Here is a 22,468-nt window from a genome sequence, read left to right as displayed (position 1 = left end):
AAAATATATATATATATTCTTATACCAAGCAGTGTGCTAATTGAACACTTTCCAGTGTCTATAGGGGTCCACACTTTCAGTGTTAATTTAACACTCAGTGCTGATTTAACACTGGATAATTTGCTGTGTAGCTCTGGGGTGTGTAAGGGATTCAGTGGATGGTCAGAAGAAAGCATGATACTTTTGTGTGTGAGATCATTTCGCTTGCTGAAGATTTTGGACAGTGTGATGTGACCCTTGATTCTGATAGTTTGTTTGAGCCTATTATGGCAATGCCTGACTAAAACTCACAAGTGATTCTGTGTGTCTCTTTGTTTCAGCTATGGCTGGCTATAGGGTGAATGCACCAATTTGTAAGTCGCTCTGGATAAGAGCGTCTGCTAAATGACGTAAATGTGCCCTTGAGCAAGGCACTTAACCCTAATTGCTCCTGTAAGTCGCTCTGGATAAGAGCGTCTGCTAAATGACTAAAATGTAAATGAGTCAGATGTTGCAGCTCTCACTCTTCTCACTCCTCTGTCTCACTGGCAGCGCCAAGGCAGTAGGAGGTCAGTAGCATGAACTTTACCAACAGAATTCATCAGCCATTAATTAATCAATCAATCAATCAATCATGTTACGAGGACAGCTAGAAGTACTGATTGAATTAAACTGTATCAATTTAATAGCTCTATAGGCAGAAACATAACCTTCACTTTGTCATGACTTAACTCTGACCTCTGGTGGGTGTTGATGGAATTATATCCTTTGATATAGCAACCCTGTAAATATCTGTGTGCATGTTTCTTGTTGTTCTGAAAGGTTTAGCACACAGCAAATTCTCCAGTGTTAAAAAAAAAATAGTTTTAAAGGTCCTGAACAGTCATTCTGAAAAGTACTTTTTCTCTCATGGCTAACTACCAGGAAGTTGAAAAAGACAGGCTGAGTGGGGGGGGAGCTTATATTAATTAGTTCGCCTTGACTGACAGCTCTTTGAAACGCCTATGTCAAGCAACTTGGATGCAGTGAGCAGTGTTGCAGTAAAATCATCTCAAGCAAATTTGGTGACACAAAAAGCAACTCAAACAACATTGAAATTGCATCAATGATGTCATTTTTATTTATTTATATATATATATATATATATATATATATATATATATATATATATATACACAGTGGGGAGAATAAGTATTTGATTGGCGATTTTGCAGGTTTTCCTACTTACAAAGCATGTAGAGGTCTGTAATTTTTATCATAGGTACACTTCAACTGTGAGAGACGGAATCTAAAACAAAAATCCAGAAAATCACATTGCATGACATAAGTATTTGATACATCAGAAAAGCAGAACTTAATATTTGGTACAGAAACCTTTGTTTGCAATTACAGAGATCATACATTTCCTGTAGGTCTTGACCAGGTTTGCACACACTGCATCAGGGATTTTGGCCCACTCCTCTATACAGACCTTCTCCAGATCCTTCAGGTTTCGGGGCTGTCGCTAGGCAATACAGACTTTCAGCTCCCTTCAAATATTTTCTATTGGGTTCAGGTCTGGAGACTGGCTAGGCCACTCCAGGACCTTGAGATGCTTCTTATGGAGCCACTCCTTAGTTGCCCTGGCTGTGTGTTTAGGGTCGTTGTCATGCTGGAAGACCCAGCCACGACCCATCTTCAATGCTCTTACTGAGGGAAGGAGGTTGTTGGCCAAAATCTCGCGATACATGGCCCCATCCATCCTCCCCTCAATACGGTGCAGTCGTCCTGTCCACTTTGCAGAAAAGCATCCCCAAAGAATGATGTTTCCACCTCCATGCTTCACGGTTGGGATGGTGTTCTTGGGGTTGTACTCATCCTTCTTCTTCCTCCAAACACGGCGAGTGGAGTTTAGACCAAAAAGCTCTATTTTTGTCTCATCAGACCACATGACCTTCTCCCATTCCTCCTCTGGATCATCCAGATGGTCATTGGCAAACTTCAGACGGGCCTGGACATGCACTGGCTTGAGCAGGGGGACCTTGCGTGCGCTACAGGATTTTAATCCATGACACGTAGTGTGTTACTAATGGTTTTCTTTGAGACTGTGGTCCCAGCTCTCTTCAGGTCATTGACCAGGTCCTGCCGTGTAGTTCTGGGCTGATCCCTCACCTTCCTCATGATCATTGATGCCCCACGAGGTGAGATCTTGCATGGAGCCCCAGACCGAGGGTGATTGACCGTCATCTTGAACTTCTTCCATTTTCTAATAATTGCGCCAACAGTTGTTGCCTTCTCACCAAGCTGCTTACCTATTGTCCTGTAGCCCATCCCAGCCTTGTGCAGGTCTACAATTTTATCCCTGATGTCCTTACACAGCTCTCTGGTCTTGGCCATTGTGGAGAGGTTGGAGTCTGTTTGATTGAGTGTGTGGACAGGTGTCTTTTATACAGGTAACGAGTTCAAATAGGTGCAGTTAATACAGGTAATGAGTGGAGAACAGGAGGGCTTCTTAAAGAAAAACTAACAGGTCTGTGTGAGCTGGAATTCTTACTGGTTGGTAGGTGATCAAATACTTATGTCATGCAATAAAATGCAAATTAATTACTTAAAAATCATACAATGTGATTTTCTGGATTTTTGTTTTAGATTCCGTCTCTCACAGTTGAAGTGTACCTATGATAAAAATTACAGACCTCTACATGCTTTGTAAGTAGGAAAACCTGCAAAATCGGCAGTGTATCAAATACTTGTTCTCCCCACTGTGTATATATACACTGCTCAAGAAAATAAAGGGAACACTTAAACAACACAATGTAACTCCAAGTCAATCACACTTCTGTGAAATCAAACTATCCACTTAGGAAGCAACACTGATTGACAATAAATTTCACATGCTGTTGTGCAAATGGAATAGACAACAGGTGGAAATTATAGGCAATTAGCAAGACACCCCCAATAAAGGACTGGTTTTGCAGTTGGTGACCACAGACCACTTCTCAGTTCCTATGCTTCCTGGCTGATGTTTTGGTCACTTTTGAATGCTGGCGGTTCTCTCACTCTAGTGGTAGCATGAGACGGAGTCTACAACCCACACAAGTGGCTCAGGTAGTGCAGCTCATCCAGTATGGCACATCAATGCGAGCTGTGGCAAGAAGGTTTGCTGTGTCTGTCAGCGTAGTGTCCAGAGCATGGAGGCGCTACCAGGAGACAGGCCAGTACATCAGGAGACGTGGAGGAGGCCATAGGAGGGCAACAACCCAGCAGCAGGACTGCTACCGCCGCCTTTGTGCAAGGAGGAGCAGGAGGAGCACTGCCAGAGCCCTGCAAAATGACCTCCAGCAGGCCACAAATGTGCATGTGTCTGCTCAAACGGTCAGAAACAGACTCCATGAGGGTGGTATGAGGACCCGACGTCCACAGGTGGGGGTTGTGCTTACAGCCCAACACCGTGCAGGATGTTTGGCTTTTGCCAGAGAACACCAAGATTGGCAAATTCGCCACTGGCGCCCTGTGCTCTTCACAGATGAAAGCAGGTTCACACTGAGCACATGTGACAGACGTGACAGAGTCTGGAGACGCCGTGGAGAACGTTCTGCTGCCTGCAACATCCTCCAGCATGACCGGTTTGGCGGTGGGTCAGTCATGGTGTGGGGTGGCATTTCTTTGGGGGGCCGCACAGCCCTCCATGTGCTCGCCAGAGGTAGCCTGACTGCCATTAGGTACCGAGATGAGATCCTCAGACCCCTTGTGAGACCATATGCTGGTGCGGTTGGCCCTGGGTTCCTCCTAATGCAAGACAATGCTAGACCTCATGTGGCTGGAGTGTGTCAGCAGTTCCTGCAAGAGGAAGGCATTGATGCTATGGACTGGCCCGCCTGTTCCCCAGACCTGAATCCAATTGAGCACATCTGGGACATAATGTCTCGCTCCATCCACCAACGCCACATTGCACCACAGACTGTCCAGGAGTTGGCGGATGCTTTAGTCCAGGTCTGGGAGGAGATCCCTCAGGAGACCATCCGCCACCTCATCAGGAGCATGCCCAGGCGTTGTAGGGAGGACATACAGGCATGTGGAGGCCACACACACTACTGAGCCTCATTTTGACTTGTTTTAAGGACATTACATCAAAGTTAGATCAGCCTGTAGTGTGGTTTTCCACTTTAATTTTGAGGGTGACTCTAAATACAGACCTCCATGGGTTGATAAATTTGATTTCCATTGATAATTTTTGTGTGATTTTGTTGTCAGCACATTCAACAATGTAAAGAAAAAAGTATTTAATACGATTATTTCATTCATTCAGATCTAGGGTGTGTTATTTTAGTGTTCCCTTTATTTTTTTGAGCAGTGTATATATATATATACATCTCCCGTTTGGCATGTCTTTTGTGATGTGTTTCACAACAGCACTGACGGATGTGTTGACATGACAACTGAGTCAGAGTTTTGAATGACCCTTCCCCCCCTTTTGTTCCATGCTGGATGAAGACCTCGCTAGCCAGTAACTAGCTAACACCAGACACAGATGAAATGGGAAACATATAAGAATATTTGCCATAGATTGATAGGGTAAACTTGTAATTATATTTGCTGACACCATTCAGTCACATTTTGGCGCCAGTAGAGTAGCTATCCAGCTGTATAAACCACGCCCCTCGGCAAACATGTCTTCTCCGATGTTGGTTAAAAGGCGGTACTTATTTAAATTAGGTAAGAGAATATCATGTTACAGTACCAGTGGTGTATTAAAATGAGAGTTAAGGTGATGTCACGTTGTCCCCTAAATAATGAATCCAAGTATTTGACATGGGGGAGGGGACCAGTAACTTTATGATCAAACTTTATCAATGTATAACTTATCATACTTTAGTCATCATACTTTGATCTGGTTTCCTTCAAATATCATCACATTTCATGAAAAACAACATTTTAACTATTCATGACCTTTAAATCAACACTGAAAGTGTTGTCTATGGACCCCATATAAACACCGGAACAGTGTTAAATTAATTTACAGATTAGTGTAAAGCCTTATTCAAATATTTCCCAGAGTGCCTTGCCTTTTGAGTAAATTGTAGAGTTATCACCAATGACTATATATGTTATTGACAGAGACATGGTTGATGTATTCATCCATTTTCGGTCCTATGGACTTCACCCAGTATTAGGTGAGATCCTAAGTGAATGTTATCATTAAAAATATATATGTTTAACACAATACCACACGTCATTTTGGGGGCCAAGTTTTACCCTTTTATAGGGGCCTGAAACTCATACATATCACTTTGAACCAAAACCACGTCATTATTATCATATTTCCCAGCATGCTCTATTGCAGGTTGATATTTCAGAATTGTTTGTTAAAATATCTATGTTTGTGCACGTACATTGATTGACTGATTAATCTTATGCTACACAAAGATAAATGACATACATTTTTCTAAACTAATCCAATCATTTAGGTCAAATCAGGAAGTTGAAAAAGACAGGCAGTCATTCTGAATGCAGGTTTCAGGTGAATAATTATTCCAACTGTTGGATCTCCACCCACTGATTGGATTCCAATAGGAATTACATATCACCTTGCAAGCTAGCATAATGTGACTTGCAGGCCTGATATGGCGTGTAAACCATGGGTTTCAGGCCCTTGTGTTACACTCTCAGAATAAAAGGTTTACATTTGTGACTAAAGGGATACAAACACTTATTTGTCTTTGTGTAGCATAAATTAATCAATCAATCAATGCACCTGCACAAATATAGATATTGAAACAAACAATTCTAAAAACAATCATCCTGCGATAGAGCAAGCTGGGAAATATAATAATGATGGGCATGGTTTTAGTTCAAAGTGACGTGTATGAGTTTCAGGCTCCTTTATTAGGTTAAAACTATGCCCACAAAATAAAGCCTTATGAAATAAATACAGTGCACTCGGAAACTATTCAGACCCCTTCACCTTTTCCACATTTTGTTACGTTACAGCCTTATTCTAAAATTGATTAAATGCACATTTTTCCTCATCAATCCACACACAATACCCCATAATGACAAAGCGAAAACAGGTTTTTAGAAATGTTTACCAAAAAAAAAGAAACAAGTATTTACATAAATATTCAGACCCTTTGCTATGAGACTCGAAATTGAGCTCAGGTGCATGCTGTTTCCATTGATCATCCTTGAGATGTTTCTACAACTTGATTGGAGTCCACCTGTGGTAAATTCAATTGATTGGACATGATTTGGAAAGGCACACGCCTGTCCCACAGTTGACAGTGCATGTCAGGGCAAAAACCAAGCCATGAGGTCAAAGGAATTGTCCGTTGAGCTCCAAGAAAGGATTGTGTCGAGGCACAGATATGGAGAAGGGTACCAAAACCTTTCTGCAGCGTTGAAGGTCCCCAAGAACACAGTGGCCTCCATCATTCTTAAATGGAAGACGTTTGGAACCACCAATACTCTTACCAGAGCTTGCAGCCTTGCCAAACTGAGCAATCGGGGGAGAAAGTTCTTGGTTAGGGAGGTGACCAAGAACCTGATGGTCACTCTGACAGAGCTCCAGAGGTCCTCTATGGAGATGGGAGAACCTTCCAGAAGGACAACCATTTCTGCAGCACTCCACCAATCAGGCCTTTATGGTAGAGTGGCCAGACGGAAGCCACTCCTCAGTAAAAGGCACATGACAGCCCGCTTGGAGTTTGCCAAAAGGCACCTAAGGACTCTCAGACCATGAGAAACAAGATTCTCAGGTCTAATGAAACCAAGATTGAACTCTTTGGCCTGAATGCCAAGCGTCCCGTCTGGAGGAAACCAGGCAACACTCATCACCTGGCCAATACCATCCCTACGGTGAAGCATGGTGGTGGCAGCATCTTGATGTGGGGATGTTTTTCGGCGGCAGGGACTTATAGACTAGTCAGGATCGAAGGAAAGGTGAACGGAGCAAAGTACAGAGAGATCCTTGATGAAAACCTGCTCCAGAGCGCTCAGGACCTCAGACTGGGGCGAAGGTTCACCTTCCAACAGGACAACGACCCTAAGCACACAGCCAAAACAACGCAGGAGTGGCTTCGGGACAGGCCTCTGAATGTTCTTGAGTGGCCCAGCTAGAGCCCGGACATGAACCCGATCGAACATCTCTGGAGAGACTTGAAAATATCTTTGCAGTGATGCTCCCCATTCAACCTTACAGAGCTTGAGAAGATCTGCAGAGAAGAATGGGAGAAACTCCCCAAATACAGGTGTGCCAAGCTTGTGGCGCCATACCCAAGAAGACTCGAGGCTGTAATCGCTGCCAAAGGTGCTTCAACAAAGTACTGAGTAAAGGGTCTGAATATTTATGTAAATGTGGTATTTCAGTTTTTAATTGATTTGCAAAAAAAATGTAAAACCTGTTTTTGCTTTGTCAATATGGGGTATTGTGTGTAGATTGATAAGGAAAAAAACACATTTATTTAAGGCTGTAACGTAACAAAATGTGGAACAAGTGAAGGGGTCTGAATACTTTCCGAATGCACTGTATGGCATAGTGTTAAATATATATATATTTTTTATGACAACATATTCACTTAGGATCTCACTTTTCGAAGTCCGTAGGACCAAAAATGGATGAATGCAACAACCATCTCTCTGTCACTAACAAATACAATGGTGGTAACTCTACAATTTGCTTGAAAGGCAAGGCACTGTGGGAATATTTGAAAAAGGCTTTACACTAATCAGTGTGTTAATTTAACACTGTTCTGGTGTCTATATGGGTCCACAGACTCAACACTTTCAGTATTGATTTAACACCATCAGTGTTCTTAGTTATTTTTTTTTTTTACTGGATAATTTGTTGTGAAGAGATATATTTTGAAGGGACCATCTCTGTAAAGACTCTGTCTATGCATACTACATGACACGCGTAATAATTGCATAATTTCTTTGCCGTGCATCATTTCTCCAACGTGTTTTTCTTTAAGAGGTGGCCTCAATAAAAAAGATGGTGGTCCGCAAACAGTCCCTGTGCCGCATGTTTGTCTTTACTTTACTTTATATACTCTTTGTGTGCAGATCTCTGTGAGGACAAAGGACGAGAGGTTGAGCGGGTGTTTTCAGTTTCCGGTGATGCTGCCATGTTAACATCCACCCTGGTGGACCTCAATATGTCTGACTACCGCAGCATCCCCTATAACATCTCATGGTATGACCCAAGGACTGGAAGAGAGCTGACCAGGGAGACAAGAAAGACTCTGCCGCGGGGAAAGACACTGTGGATTTTTAACATCGCGATGGAGGATGCTGGAAACTATGAGTGTGTTGTGAGGTAGGGGCAATACTTTTGTCTGCTGTGTGTGTGTGTGTGTGTGTGTGTGTGTGTGTGTGTGTGTGTGTGTGTGCTGTAAATCTTTCCTGTTACCTTTGATAAACAGACTACCCTCCCAGTGCTATAAGAAATCGGCCTTACTGATTGTGAACCACACCAACCCAGAAGAATGCGGTCGACCAGAAAAGGCCCACCAGGTCCTGACCAACAAAGCCACCGGTTTTCTGAACTGCCCATTGAGTGACCATATCAGGGAAGTGGACAATTACTCCATTCAGTGGTACAAGGTGAGTCCTATGGGGTAAACAGACAGTGCAGTGCAATGGGAGAGTGTTGAGAGGGAACGCCTGACAGCAGGGGTGGACTGGCCATGCCGGATGGGCTGGTACATATTTAGCCCAATGGGATTGTCATTTATTTTATTTTTTTACATAATTATAATTATCTGGCTAATAACCAAATTAGTTCACCCAAAGTTCACCCAAATTACAATGACATTGGTTTCCTTACCCTGTAGGCCAGTCTATGGACAAGGTATAACAACAACGTGCTTTGGTTTGGTTTCCCTTGCACTGTTGTCACATGGAAGCATTTTGGCATTTGTGGCACAAATCTCATTCAAGTCATTTGACCGATATTGGCATTTGTCGCGCATCAGTATGAAACATTTATGCACTCACTAACTGTAAGTCGCTCTGGATAAGAGCGTCTGCTAAATGACTAAAACGTAAAATGTAATCATGTTCAAATCAATTTGAGATACATTTGGACATGATGTAGTCCCCTGTAGCTCAGTTGGTAGAGCATGGCGCTTGCAACGCCAGGGTTGTGGGTTCGTTTCCCACGGGGGGCCAGTATGAAAATGTATGCACTCACTAACTGTAAGTCACTCTGGATAAGAGCATCTGCTAAATGACTAAAATGTAAAAAATGTAAATGTAATAACGGGGTCCACAGTGACAAAAATGGGCCTTTTGGGGGCCTCAAGGAAAGAAAATGGGCCAATGTCGGGTCCTCAAGGGAAAAATGGTCTGGTGTGTCAGAAATGCCATGGCGGATTTCTGGTCCCAGTCTGCCCCTGCCTGACAGTGCTGGAAAGCCTGTTTGAACTCTTTCTTTTCAGTCATTCAGTCTGTCTCTATGTATTCTTAATTTGTGTTTAAAACTATAGGAATATGGGGTTATTACTACTAGTGACTACATTTGAACAATGTTCCATCAGATACGGTATATACTCTTTACATTGTTCATTGCTCTCACACATTGTACTGCATTGAATAGTTCTGAGAGTAGGTATTCTAAGGTAAGACATTATCACAACTTATCTGTAATTGTGTATTCATTTTGTTTTATTAGCCATATTCCATTACTATGATATTCCATTCCATTACCACTACCTTTCAGTGTGGATTTCTACTTTAAACCTTTCAGGGCTGTGAACCCATTGTGAAAGATGACCCATTGTGGAACAGGTTTAGCTATGTCAATAACAGTGTTACGGAGTTACTCCGAGTAGAAGCGGTCATTCCTGAGGACCATGCGTTCTACACCTGCACCATGACCTTTAACTTGGAAGGGCTCAGCGGCAGGATCTCAGAGACCATCAACGGTATGGTGGACGGTGAGTTTTGTTGGCACAGCTCATAAAGGTTGTCCCTAACCACAGATTATTACCATATACCCCCAATCCTTACCACAGCCATTACAGAGATACAGTGCCTTCAGAAAGTATTCACACCAGTTGACTTTCTCCACATCTTGTTGTGTTACATAGTGGGATTAAAAGGGATTTAATAGTCATTTTTTGTTAACAATCTACACAAAATACCCTGTAATGTCAAAGTGTAAGAAAAAGTCTAACATTAAAAAAAGAAAAAAATAGAAAAATAGAACACTAATATATCTGATTACATAAGTATTCAACTCCCTGAGTCAATATATGTTAGAATCACCTTTGGCAGAGATTACAGCTGTGAGTATTTCTGGGTAAGTGTCTAAGAGCTTTCCACACCTGGATTGTGCAACATTTCCCCATTATTCTTTTCAAAATTCTTCAAGGTCTGTCAAGTTGGTTGTTGATCATTGCTAGACAACCATTTTCAGGTCTTGCCATAGATTTTCAAGCAGATTTAAGTCTAAACTGTAACTCGGCCACTCAGGAACATTCACTGTATTCTTCGTAAGCAACTTCAGTGTAGATTTGGCCTTGTGTTTAAGGTTATTGACCTGCTGAATGGTGAATTCATCTCCCAGTACCTGGTGGAAAGCAGACGGAACCAGGTTTTCCTCCCTGGTCTTCGTTGTTGAATCTGTGTTTGAAATTCACTGCTTGACTTAGGGACCTTACATATAATTGTACTGTATGTGTGGGGTACAGACATGAGGTAGTCATTCAAAAATCATTTGAAACACTGTTATTGCACACAGAGTGTCACGATCGTCAAAAGGAGCGGACCAAGGTGCAGCGTGGAATGCGAACATACTTTATTTATATTCACCACACGAACAAAAACAACAAAACGATACGTGAAGTCCTTGGTAACAAACACAAACCAACACGGAACAAGATCCCACAAAACACAACTGCCAAACGTCTGCCTAAGTATGGGTCCCAATCAGAGACAACAAGCAACAGCTGATTCTCGTTGCCTCTGATTGAGAACCACCCCGGCCATCACAGAAACACATGAACTAGATACTGAAATAATGAACACAAAACATAGACTCTACACACCCTGGCTCAACATAAAAGAGTCCCTAGAGCCAGGGCGTGACAGTACCCCCCCCCCCCCAAAGGCGCGGACTGCGACCGCGCCAACATAAACCGAGCAGGGGAGGGCCGGGTGGGCATTCCTCATCGGAGGCGGATCCGGCTCCGGGCGTGACCACCACCCTCTAATAACCCCCCCGTAGTGCCCCTGGTCTGGTCTGGCCCCGCTGGCTGGAGCTGGACTGGACACCGGTGGAGCGGATTGCTTAGGCTCCGGTGTGGAGCAGCTGACCGGTACCTGACCAGGCACCGGTGAAATGGGCACGGGCTGTGCCGGACTGACGACGCGCACCACAGGCTTGGTGCGGGGAGCAGGAATGGGCCGGACCGGGCTGACGACGCGCACCCCTGACTTGGTGCGGGGAGCAGGAACGGGCCGGACCGGGCTGAAGACGCGCACCCCTGGCTTGGTGCGGGGAGCAGGAACGGGCCGGGCCGGGCTGAAGAAGCGCACCACTGACTTGGTGCGGGGAGCAGGAATGGGCCGGGCCGGGCTGGCGACGCGCACCATAGGCTTGGTGCGGAGGAGCAGGAACAGGTCGGACCGGGCTGGCGACGCGCACCATAGGCTTAGTGCGAGGGGCAGGAACAGGCCGGACCGGGCTGGCAACGCGCACCATTGGCTTGGTGCGGGGAGCAGGAACGGGCCGGGCCGGGCTGACGACGCGCACCACTGACTTGGTGCGGGGAGCAGGAATGGGTCGGGCCGGGCTGGCGACACGCACCACAGTCTTGGTACGAGGGGCAGGAACAGGCCGGACCGGGCTGTGGAGACGGACTGGAGGTCTGGAACGAAGAGCTGACACAACCCGTCCTGGCTGAATGCCTATCTTAACACACTCTGTGTGAGGCATCAGCACAGGACGTACAGGGCTGTGTACACGTACTGGCACAACAGCACGTGACACTGGCGCAGGATATCCGGGACCGAGGAGTGGTACTGGAGGCCACGAGCGTTGAGCCGGCACACTCCGTCCTGGCTGCATGCCCACCTTAGCACGACACGTGCGTGGTGCTCGCACAGGACGTACCGGACTGTACGCAGCTCCGCATATCTCGGAACCTGCCCAGTCTCACGCTGCCTAGCCTGAGTACGGGGAGTTGGCTCTGCTCTACCTCTAGGCTCCGCCAACCTCCCTTCCGGCCCCCCAAACCCGGTGGCCTACTCTCCTAATCCCCAACCTCGCCCTGTAGCTGCCTCCAGCAGCTCCGTCGTCCATGCCGTGTGCCCCCCCCTAAAAATTTATTGGGGTTGCCTCTTGCGTGTCCGACGTCGGCCCGGTTGGCGCCGCTGCTCCTCTCTACGGCGCGCCTCCACCGTCTCCTCCCACGGACGGCGATCCATACCGGCCTGGATCTCCTCCCAAGTCCAGGACCCTTTCCCGTCCAATATCTCCTCCCAAGTCCAGGCTGTCTGCTCCTGGACACGCTGCTTGGTCCTGTTATGGTGGGATCTTCTGTCACGATCGTCAAAAGGAGCGGACCAAGGCGCAGCGTGGAATGCAATCATACTTTATTTATATTCACCACACGAACAAAAACAACAAAACGATACGTGAAGTCCTTGGTAACAAACACAAACCAACACGGAACAAGATCCCACAAAACACAACTGCCAAACGGCTGCCTAAGTATGGGTCCCAATCAGAGACAACAAGCAACAGCTGATTCTCGTTGCCTCTGATTGAGAACCACCCCGGCCAACACAGAAACACATGAACTAGATACTGAAACAATGAACACAAAACATAGACTCTACACACCCTGGCTCAACATAAAAGAGTCCCTAGAGCCAGGGCGTGACACAGAGTGAGTCCATGCAACTTATAATGTGACTTGTTAAGCAACATTTTACTCCTGAACTTGTTTAGGCCTGCCATTACTAAGGCATTGAATACTTCTTGACTCAAGACATTTCATCATTTTTAATTAATTTGTAAACATTTCTAAAAACATTCCACTTTGACATTATGGGGTATTGTGTGTAGGCCATTGATACAAAAATCTAAATTGCATCAATTTCAAATTCAAGCTGTAACACAACAAAACGTGGAAAAAGTCAAGGGGTGTGAATACTTTCTGAAGGCACCGTATATGACCCTGAATCAGAGGTTATGAGTTCATAGAGGCTGCTTTGAAACTTTGCTCTTTGAGAGCTTAGAAAGGGTTGTTTTCTATAGGGTCAGGTGACTGAATATTTCTGTGTCTTTCTATGATGTTTATGAATCATTGTCATAATTTCAGTGCAGTATTGCCTGGAGCCCAAAGTGGTTGAACCTGCCAATGAGATCATCAAAGCAGATCTGGGTGAGTAAACCACTAGAGAACGTGTGTGTGTGTTTGTGTGTGTTTGTGTGTGTGTGTGTGTGTGTGTGTGTGTGTGCGCGTGCGTGCGTGAGTTTATTATTTATTTTCATTCATGATCCAAATAAAGAATTCAATGTTTGCCCCCTAGGTTCTTCCTTCAGTAAGATGTGTCGGGTGTTTGTGCCGAGTGTGGGGAATAAATGTTGCACGGATTTGAATTGGAAAGCTAGCAATAACTCCATTTCCAAAATTGTCTCAGAGCGCATCTTTCAGGAATCACAAAGGTAGGTTGAGACAACACAACAGTATCGCAATACACACTGTAAGAATTCTACAAATGTGTTGCTTTTTAACCATTTTCATGTAGACTTGATTGTGTTTTTTTTTGTGTGTTTTTTTCACCTTTATTTAACCAGGTAAACCAGTTGAGAACAAGTTCTCATTTACAACTGCGACCTGGCCAAGATAAAGCAAAGCAGTGCGATAAAAACAACAACACAGAGTTACATATGGGGTAAAACAAAACAAAGTCAAAAATACAACAGAAATAAATACATATACAGTGTGTGCAAATGTAGCAAGTTATGGAGGTAAGGCAATAAATAGGCTATAGTGCAAAATAATTACAATTAGTATTAACACTGGAATGATAGATGTGCAAGAGATGATGTGCAAATAGAGATACTGGGGTACAAATGAGCAAAATAAATAACAATATAGGGATGAGGTAGTTGGGCGGGCTAATTTCAGATGGGTTGTGTACAGGTGCAGTGATCGGTAAGGTGCTCTGACAACTGATGCTTAAAGTTAGTGAGGGAGATAAGTGTGTTTTGGATCATTGTCTTGCTGCATGACCCAGCTGCGCTTCAGCTTCAGCTCACAGACGGATGGCATGACATTCTCCTGTAGAATTCTCTGATACAGAGCAGAATTCATGGTTCCTTCTATTAAGTCAAGTCGTCCAGGTCCTGAGGCAGCAAAGCATCCCCAAACCATCACAATACCACCACCATGCTTGACTTACAGTATGAGGTTCTTACTGTGTAATGCAGTGTTTGCTTTTCGCCAGACATAATGGGACCCATCTCATCCAAAAAGTTGACTCAAGTTTGCCAAAAAGCACCTGAATCATCAAGACTCTATGAAGAATGTTCTATGGACAGATGAGTCAAAAGTATAACTTTTTGGACGACATGGGTCCCATTACGTTCTACAGGAGAATGTAAGGCCATCTGTCTGTGAGCTGAAGCTGAAGCACAGCTGGGTCATGCAGCAAGACAATGATCCAAAACACATATTCAAGTTTACTTGAAAATGGTTAAAAAGCAACACATTTGAAGTTTTGTAATTTACTAGTCAAAGTCCAGACCTAATTCCAATTGAGATGTTGTGGTAGGACTTGAAACTAGCAGTTCATGCTTGAAAACCCAAAAATGTTGCATGCAAGAGTGGGCCAAATTCCTCCACAGTGATGTGAGAGACTGATCAACAACTACAGGAAGCATTTGGTTGCAGTCATTGCAGCTAAAGGTGGCACAACCAGTTATTGAGTGTAAGGGGGCAGTTACTTTTTCACACTTGCATAACTTTGTTAATTAAATAAATAAAATAAGTATAATTTTTGGGTTTGTTATTTGTACACTCAGGTTCCTTTATCTAATATTAGGTTTTGGTTGAAGATCTGATAACATTCAGTATAAAAAATATGCAAAAATAGAGAAAATCAGAAAGGAGAAAATACTTTTTCACGGCACTGTATATGCCTGTATTCTGTGTCATCCAGATGGATGTTCTACTGTATAGTATCTAAACTGTTGGTATCGTATCAGGTATACCACTGAGATTAAGATAGGCTCCATATACCTTAATACATAGTGCTTGCTTTGAAACTTTGGAACTTCACAAAATCAAATCAAATCACATTTTATTTGTCACATGCGTCGAATACAACAGGTGTAGACCTTACCGTGAAATGCTTACTTACAAGCCCTTAACCAACAATGCAGTTCAAGAAATAGAGTTAAGAAAATATTTACTAAATAAAATAAAGTAAAAAATCAAATAAAATTTAACAATAAAATAACAATAACGAGGCTAAATACAGGGTGTACCAGTACCAGGTCAATCAGCGGGGGTACAGGTTAGTCGAAGTAATTTGTACATGTAGGTAGGGGTAAAGTGACTATGCATAGATAATAAACAGCGAGTAGCAGCAGTGTAAAAACAAAGGGAGGGCGGGGTGTCAATGTAGATAGTCCAGGTGGCCATTTGATTAATGTTGACACAAAGGAACTTGAAACTCTCGACCAGCTCCACTACAGCCCTGTCGATGTGAATAGGAGCGTGTTTGGCCCTCCTTTTCCTGTAGTCCACGATAGCTCCTTTGTCTTGATCACGTTGAGGGAGAGGTTGTTGTCCTGGCACCACACTGCCAGGTCTCTGACCTCCTCCCTTTAGGCTGTCTCATCGTTGTCGGTGATCAGGCCTATCACTGTTGTGTCGTCAGCAAACTTAATGATGGTGTTGGAGTCGTGCTTGGCCACGCAGTCATGGGTGAACAGGGAGTACAGGAGGGGACTAAGCATGCACCCCTGAGGGGCCCCAGTGTTGAGGATCAGCTTGGCAGATGTGTTGTTGCCTACCCTTACCACCTGGGGGCGGCCCGTCAGGAAGTCCAAGATCCAGTTGCAGAGGGAGGTGTTTAGTCCCAGGGTCCTTAGCTTAGTGATGAACTTTGTAGGCACTATGGTGTTGAACGCTGAACTGTAGTCAATGAAAAGCATTCTCACATAGGTGTTCCTTTTGTCCAGGTGGGAAAGGGCAGTGTGGAGTGCGATTGAGATTGCGTCATCTGTTGATCCATGGGGGCGGTATGCAAATTGGAGTGGGTCTAGGGTTTCCGGGATGATGGTGTTGATGTGAGCCATGACCAGCCTTTCAAAGAACTTCATGGCTACCGACGTGCTACGGGACGGTAGTCATTTAGGCAGGTTACCTTCGCTTTTCTGGGCACAGGGACTATGGTGGCCTGCTTGAAACATGTAGGTGTTACAGACTTGCTCAGGGAAAGGTTGAAAATGTCAGTGAAGACACTTGCCAGTTTGTCCATGCAGGATCTGAGTACACGTCCTGGTAATCCGTCTGGCCCCGCGGCCTTGTGAATGTTGACCTGTTTAAAGGCTACAGAGAGCGTGATCACACAGTCGTCTGGAACAGCTGGTGCTCTCATGCATGCTTCAGTGTTGCTTGCCCCGAAGCGAGCATAAAAGGCATTTAGCCCATCTAATAGGCTCGCGTCACTGGGCAGCTCGCTGCTGGGTTTCCCTTTGTAATCCGTAATAGTTTGCAAGCCCTGCCACATCTGACGAGTATCAGAGCCGGTGTAGTAGGATTCAATCCTAGTCCTGTATTGACGCTTTGCCTGTTTGATGGTTAGTCTGATGGCATAGCGGGATTTCTTCCAGTCTGTGCTAGCAAAACAGTGACAGCCAGTGACTGATGTGGTGTACTCCTCAATGCCATCGGAAGAATCCCGGAAGACATTCCAGTCTGTGCTAGCAAAATAGTCCTGTAGCTTAGCATCTGCTTCATCTGACCACTTTTTTATTGACAGAGTCACTGGTGCTTCCTGCTTTAGTTTTTGCTTGAAAGCAGGAATCAGCAGGATAGAATTATGGTCAGATTTGCCAAATGGAGGGCGAAGGAGAGCTTTGTATGCGTCACTGTGTGTGGAGTAAAAGTGGTCTAGGGTTTTTTTCCCTCTGGTTGCAGATGTGATATGCTGGTAGAAATGAGGTAAAATGGATTTAAGTTTGCCTGCATTAAAGTTCCTGGCCACTAGGAGCGCCGCTTCTGTCCTGCCGATGCACGGAAATCCAGCCAACTGTATATTATCCGTGTCGTCGTTCAGCCACGACTTGGTGAAACATAAGCTATTACAGTTATTAATGTCCCGTTGGTAGGATAGTCTAGAACGGAGCTCATCCAGTTTATTCTCCAGTGATTGCACGTTGGCCAATAGAACGGATGGTAGAGGCGGGTTCCGAAAAATTCTCACAAGGCACCCGATCTCCGCCCCCTGTACCTCTGTCTTTTCTTCACACGAATGACGGGATTTGGGCCTGGTCTCGGAGAAACAGTATATCCCTTCTGTAAGACTCATTAAATAAAAAAATCTTTGTGCAGTTCGAGGTGAATAATCACTGTTCTGATATCCAGAAACTATTTTCGGTCATAAGAGACGGTAGCAGCAACATTATGTACAAAAAAGGTTACAAACAATGGAAAAAACCACACAAAATAGCACAGTTGGTTAGGAGCCTGTAAAACGGCACCCATCCCCTCAGGCGCCAATAACAGTGTATGTTATGTTAACTGTTGCCATGATGGTTTGATTGTGCGTTCACAAGGGGGAACTTGTCTGTCTCCCCCCCAGAGCAGGGAGTGGAGAGAAGAAGAGGAGGAGGGTGTATGGTTGGAGCGTCATTTGAATTTCTTGATGGTGGAAGAGGAAGACTTTTACATCAACTACACGTGTTTGGTTTCCAGTGAAAGAGGCATTTCTTTAGCCTTCTTCATACTACAGCCTACAGGTTAGACAATACTGTCTGGAGGATAACATAAAGGTGTTTCAAAAGAGATCACACACATATTATCCTGTCCCTTTACCCTTGTTTTGATAGTGTAGTATAACAACTGAAACCTCACCACTTTTGAAAAAACTGTTATAAATGCTATCTTCTCTCTTTTTCTGCACAGATCCAAACTACCTGCTCCCTATTGGGGTACTACTGACCAGTGCTGTCGCTCAGGAGGATGTTCCCGCTTCTCTACACAAACACAGGTACGCAATGAGAGACACTTTACCGCACATATACTGCGCAAGCACACTCATGGAAATATTAATAGAAACATGCCTGAGCGCGCACACGCAGACATGCACACACTCATGCACACACACACACTATCTGCAGACTCATTGCATACTGTGCTTTCACGAAATGGAAACTCGCACTAACATAAATATACATTCCTACACCAGATAAAGACAGAAATGCACATACAGCATGTCTCCCCACAAACCCCCAGGCCCACACTTAAACCCACACACACACGAATGTTGCATTGCTTGTATTAGGTTCTGAACAAACTGAGTAAAAACTCAAACGGACAACTAGAAAAAGCTCAAACAAAGTTTATTCACCCACTGGGTCATACAGCTGCAAAGACAAAGATGTTTACACAATCACATATATTTATACCTTCCTACTAGGCGGAGTCAACCCCTTGCATATCTAGACAGCCAATACATCTCTGTTGCTAGTCAGGAACGTATTTGGTTCCTCTCATTGGTGTAGCCTCCTGCTAGAACCTTCATGGGCATGGAAATATACAGTTGAAGTTGGAAGTTTACATACAGTCATTAAAACTTGTTTTTCAACCACTCCACAAATTTCTTTTTAACAAACTATAGTTTTGGCAAGTCGGTTAGGACATCTACTTTGTGCATGACACAAGTAATTTTTCCAACAATTGTTTACAGACAGATTATTTCACATATAATTCACAGCAATTCCAGTGGGTCAGAAGTCTACATACACTAAGTTGACCGTGCCTTTAAAGTTGGCTTGCAAGCTGAAGAACACCATCCCAACTGTGAAGCACGGGGGTGGCAGCATCATGCTGTGAGGGTGCTTTGCTGCAGGAGGGACTGGTGCACTTCACAAAGTAGATAGCATCATGAGGAAGGAAAATTATGTGGATGTATTGAAGCAACATCTTAAGACATCAGTCAGGAAGTTTAAGCTTGGTCGCAAATGGGTCTTCCAAATGGACAATGACCCCAAGCATACTTCCAAAGTTGTGGCAAAATGGCTTAAGGACAACAACGTCAAGGTATTGGAGTGGCCACCACAAAGCCCTGACCTCAATCCTATAGAACATTATGGGCAGAACTGAAAAAGCGTGTGCGAGCAAGGAGGCCTCTTACACCAGCTCTGTCAGGAGGAATGGACCAAAAGTCATCCAACTTATTGTGGGAAGCTTGTGGAAGGCTACCCGAAACGTTTGACCCAAGTTAAACAATTTAAAGGCAATGCTACCAAATACTAATTGAGTGTATGTAAACTTCTGACCCACTGGGAATGTGATGAAATAAATAAAAGCGGAATAAATCATTCTCTTTACTATTATTCTGACATTTCACATTCTTAAAATAAAGTGGTGATCCTAACTGACCTAAGACAGGGAATTTTTACTAGGATTAAATGTCAGGAATTGTGAAAAACTGAGTTTAAATGTATTTGGCTAAGGGGTATGTAAACTTCCGACTTCAACTGTATGTGTGTGACAGGACTGACTGTTCCTCCTCACTTCATCTGACCTGACCTCGGGCCGAATTCCTCACTCCTCCCTACTCCACGGCTGTCCTACCTTAGCAGTGACTGAAACCAGACTGTTGCCCTTTGCCTCTCTCCATAGGGTACATGAGATTTAAGAATAACATTTTCCAACAGAATGTAAGCTCTGCACTCCCCTTTCTCACTCAGTAACTTTCCATACACCCGGTTCTAATATGGTAACATGAATAAGTATATTCCAAGCTAGAATCCAACACTTGTTTCCCACTCCCCACCTGACCACAAGTAAAATCAGTAGCAAGTGTAGCAATGTATTGTAGCACATCCCACAGCTATGCAAGCACAGCATTTTCCATGACTCAGAGGAAACAGAGAGGAAGTTTGATACAAGGCACTAAATAGGCCATGTAACCATAAAACACAAGCAACTATGGTGTCATAAATAACCAAGCCTCCTCTGTTAGGCAGGTTTGTGGAGGCTTTTGCTCTAGCCCAGCACTAACACATCTATTTTGTTTTACCTGTCCCTATCCTGCATGTGGCAGACTCTGATGGGAAGTTGTATGATGCGTACGTGGCATACCCCCGTCTGTTTGGGGATGGGGGCGGAGCCTGTGGGGAGGCAGAGATGTTTGCCCTCCACATGTTGCCCCAGGTTCTGGAGGGGAGGTGTGGCTACAGGCTGTTCATACTGGGCCGGGACAGCCTACCAGGGGAAGGTATGACATCTCAGCTCGACCCTGAGGCTCCAGGTTCCAGAAGACTAAGTTAGCCTTGGCATTAGTACATAAGTAGCATGATGATGAAATATGTGAAACCTTTCTGAAATCATAAAGACCTTCAGAAACCATTTCAATGGTAGAACAATGTTTTAATAACAATTTTCCCTGCTCCCTTTCCCCCTCTTCTCCTCCCTCCTCCCTTTCCCCCTCTTCTCCTCCCTCCTCTCTCCTCCCTTTCCCCCTCTTCTCCTCCCTCCTCCCTTTCCCCCTCTTCTCCTCCCTCCTCCCTCTCTAGCCATAGTAGATGCAGTGGAGGAGAGCATGCTGGCAAGCCGGCGTCTCCTCCTGGTCTACTCTGGCTCTACGTTCTGCAGTGGAAGCCACAGTGACAGCAGCAGTGGTGTCCTGGAGGCCTGGCAGAGCTTCGAGAGGCAGACGGCCATGCACCGTGCCCTGTTGGAGGGCTCCCTTAAGGTGGTCCTTGTGGAGCTGGAGGAGGTCTCCCCCACACAGCTGACCCTCTTCCCCGAGTCGGTGCGCCACCTCCGGGAGCGCCAGGGCGCCGTCTGCTGGTGGAAGAGTAGCAGAGGGTTGAGGTGTGGGAGGTGGGGAGAAGAGGAGGAGGTGGAGGAGAAGAGAGGGGAGCTGGCTTCGTCCCCTTTCTCCTCACCCTCTCTTTCCTTGTCCTCACGCTTCTGGAAGGAACTGAGGTATTATATGCCAGTGAGGGGCACGAGGACGAGGTGACCAGAGAAGAACAGCCTGATGAAGTTGTGATGGGATGGATGGGCTTTGGAGAGGACAGTGTTAGACATAACGAGGAAATCTGTTGAATGAAAGGACTTCTGGTACCTGACTCTCTCAACACATTTTCATGAAAAATTATTGAATCCAGTTATTTATGTGTGACTGATACCGGTGTGGAACAGCTGGTCACTCTTAAAGGATTCTGAATGATTACCTTGCCAATAGGATGATTGAATATTATTGTCTTGCAGACAATTATTTTTTAGTGTGAGTTTCCTCCTAATACAGGATGTGGTTGGAATCGTAAGGGTCATCATCATCATCACACCTGTTAATACTTATTTTCTATAACTTTGTGTGAAATCTATTTCTTATTGCAACGGCAAGTAAAATATGCCCTTTGTGTTTTATAGAAACGCAAGGTGTTTAATGTGAATGATGTTTTGCTTACAGCTAATGTTTTTTATACTGTCTATGTTTTCATGTTTTCTATTGTTTTCTAAAAATACATTTTAATCTATTTTAGAATAAGGCTGTAATGTAACGAAATGTGGAAAAATTCAAGTGATCTGAATACTTTACGAATGTACTGTATGTCATGAGGTCCACCTGGCTACCACAACACACTGTCTTCAGTTGCCACGAAGTTGGAAGCACAGAATCATCTAGAATGTCAATGTATGCTTTAGCGTTAAGATTTCTCTTCACTGGAACTAAGGGGCCTAGCCCGAATCATGAAAAACAGCCCCAGAATATTATTCCTCCTCCACCAAACTTTACAGTTGGACACTATGCATTGGGGCAGGTAGCGTTCGTCTGTCGGACTGCCAGTTGGTGAAGCGTGACACATCACTCCAGAGAACACAATTCCACTGCTTCAGAGTCTAATGGAGGTGAGCTTTACACCACTCCAGCCGACTCTTGAAGGTAACAGCGCTCACTGTTGCCCCTAGTGGCCGGTTTCCACGTCATCTCCTGATGTCCTCAGACATGGAGGGACGTCAAATACTGACTTGTATGACGGGTGACCAGGCTGGATTTATCACCACCTTCAAGAAAAGTAACTTTGAATATGTCAAGATAAGAGAATATTCTGCGTCATTACCGCAACGGCTATAACTCATCTGGAATTGCTTCTATTTAAAAGAATACGTCTCAACATGTTGTGTTTGGAATTCATCAAATGATAACTGATCATATTAACCAAGTAAATTTGTTTTGTATCTCTCCATGTACGTTATCATTAAACTCACTTACTGCACCTGTTTCCTGACTCCCTGCGTCTCCGTTA

At 44.5% G+C, this 22,468-nt stretch overlaps 1 protein-coding gene across 1 annotated transcript; it reads left to right on the top strand.

Annotated features, from left to right (window-relative positions):
- Positions 1–487: 487 nt before the first annotated feature.
- Positions 488–21,353, top strand: LOC311128829 (interleukin-1 receptor type 1-like; the record flags this gene model as incomplete). The annotated part of the gene is made up of 10 exons (XM_084161055.1): positions 488–548; positions 8,020–8,272; positions 8,379–8,559; positions 9,704–9,893; positions 13,287–13,349; positions 13,498–13,633; positions 17,790–17,941; positions 18,148–18,192; positions 20,254–20,427; positions 20,726–21,353. The coding sequence occupies 10 exons, from the start codon at positions 488–490 to the stop codon at positions 21,175–21,177; spliced, it is 1,707 nt and encodes a 568-aa protein (XP_084017181.1). The 3' UTR covers positions 21,178–21,353.
- Positions 21,354–22,468: the final 1,115 nt, after the last annotated feature.

The sequence above is a fragment of the Coregonus lavaretus genome, assembly GCF_964263955.1.
Source record: "Coregonus lavaretus genome assembly, chromosome: 5".
Classification (NCBI taxonomy): Eukaryota; Metazoa; Chordata; class Actinopteri; order Salmoniformes; family Salmonidae; genus Coregonus; species Coregonus lavaretus.
This window is presented reverse-complemented; position numbering and strand designations above follow the sequence as displayed.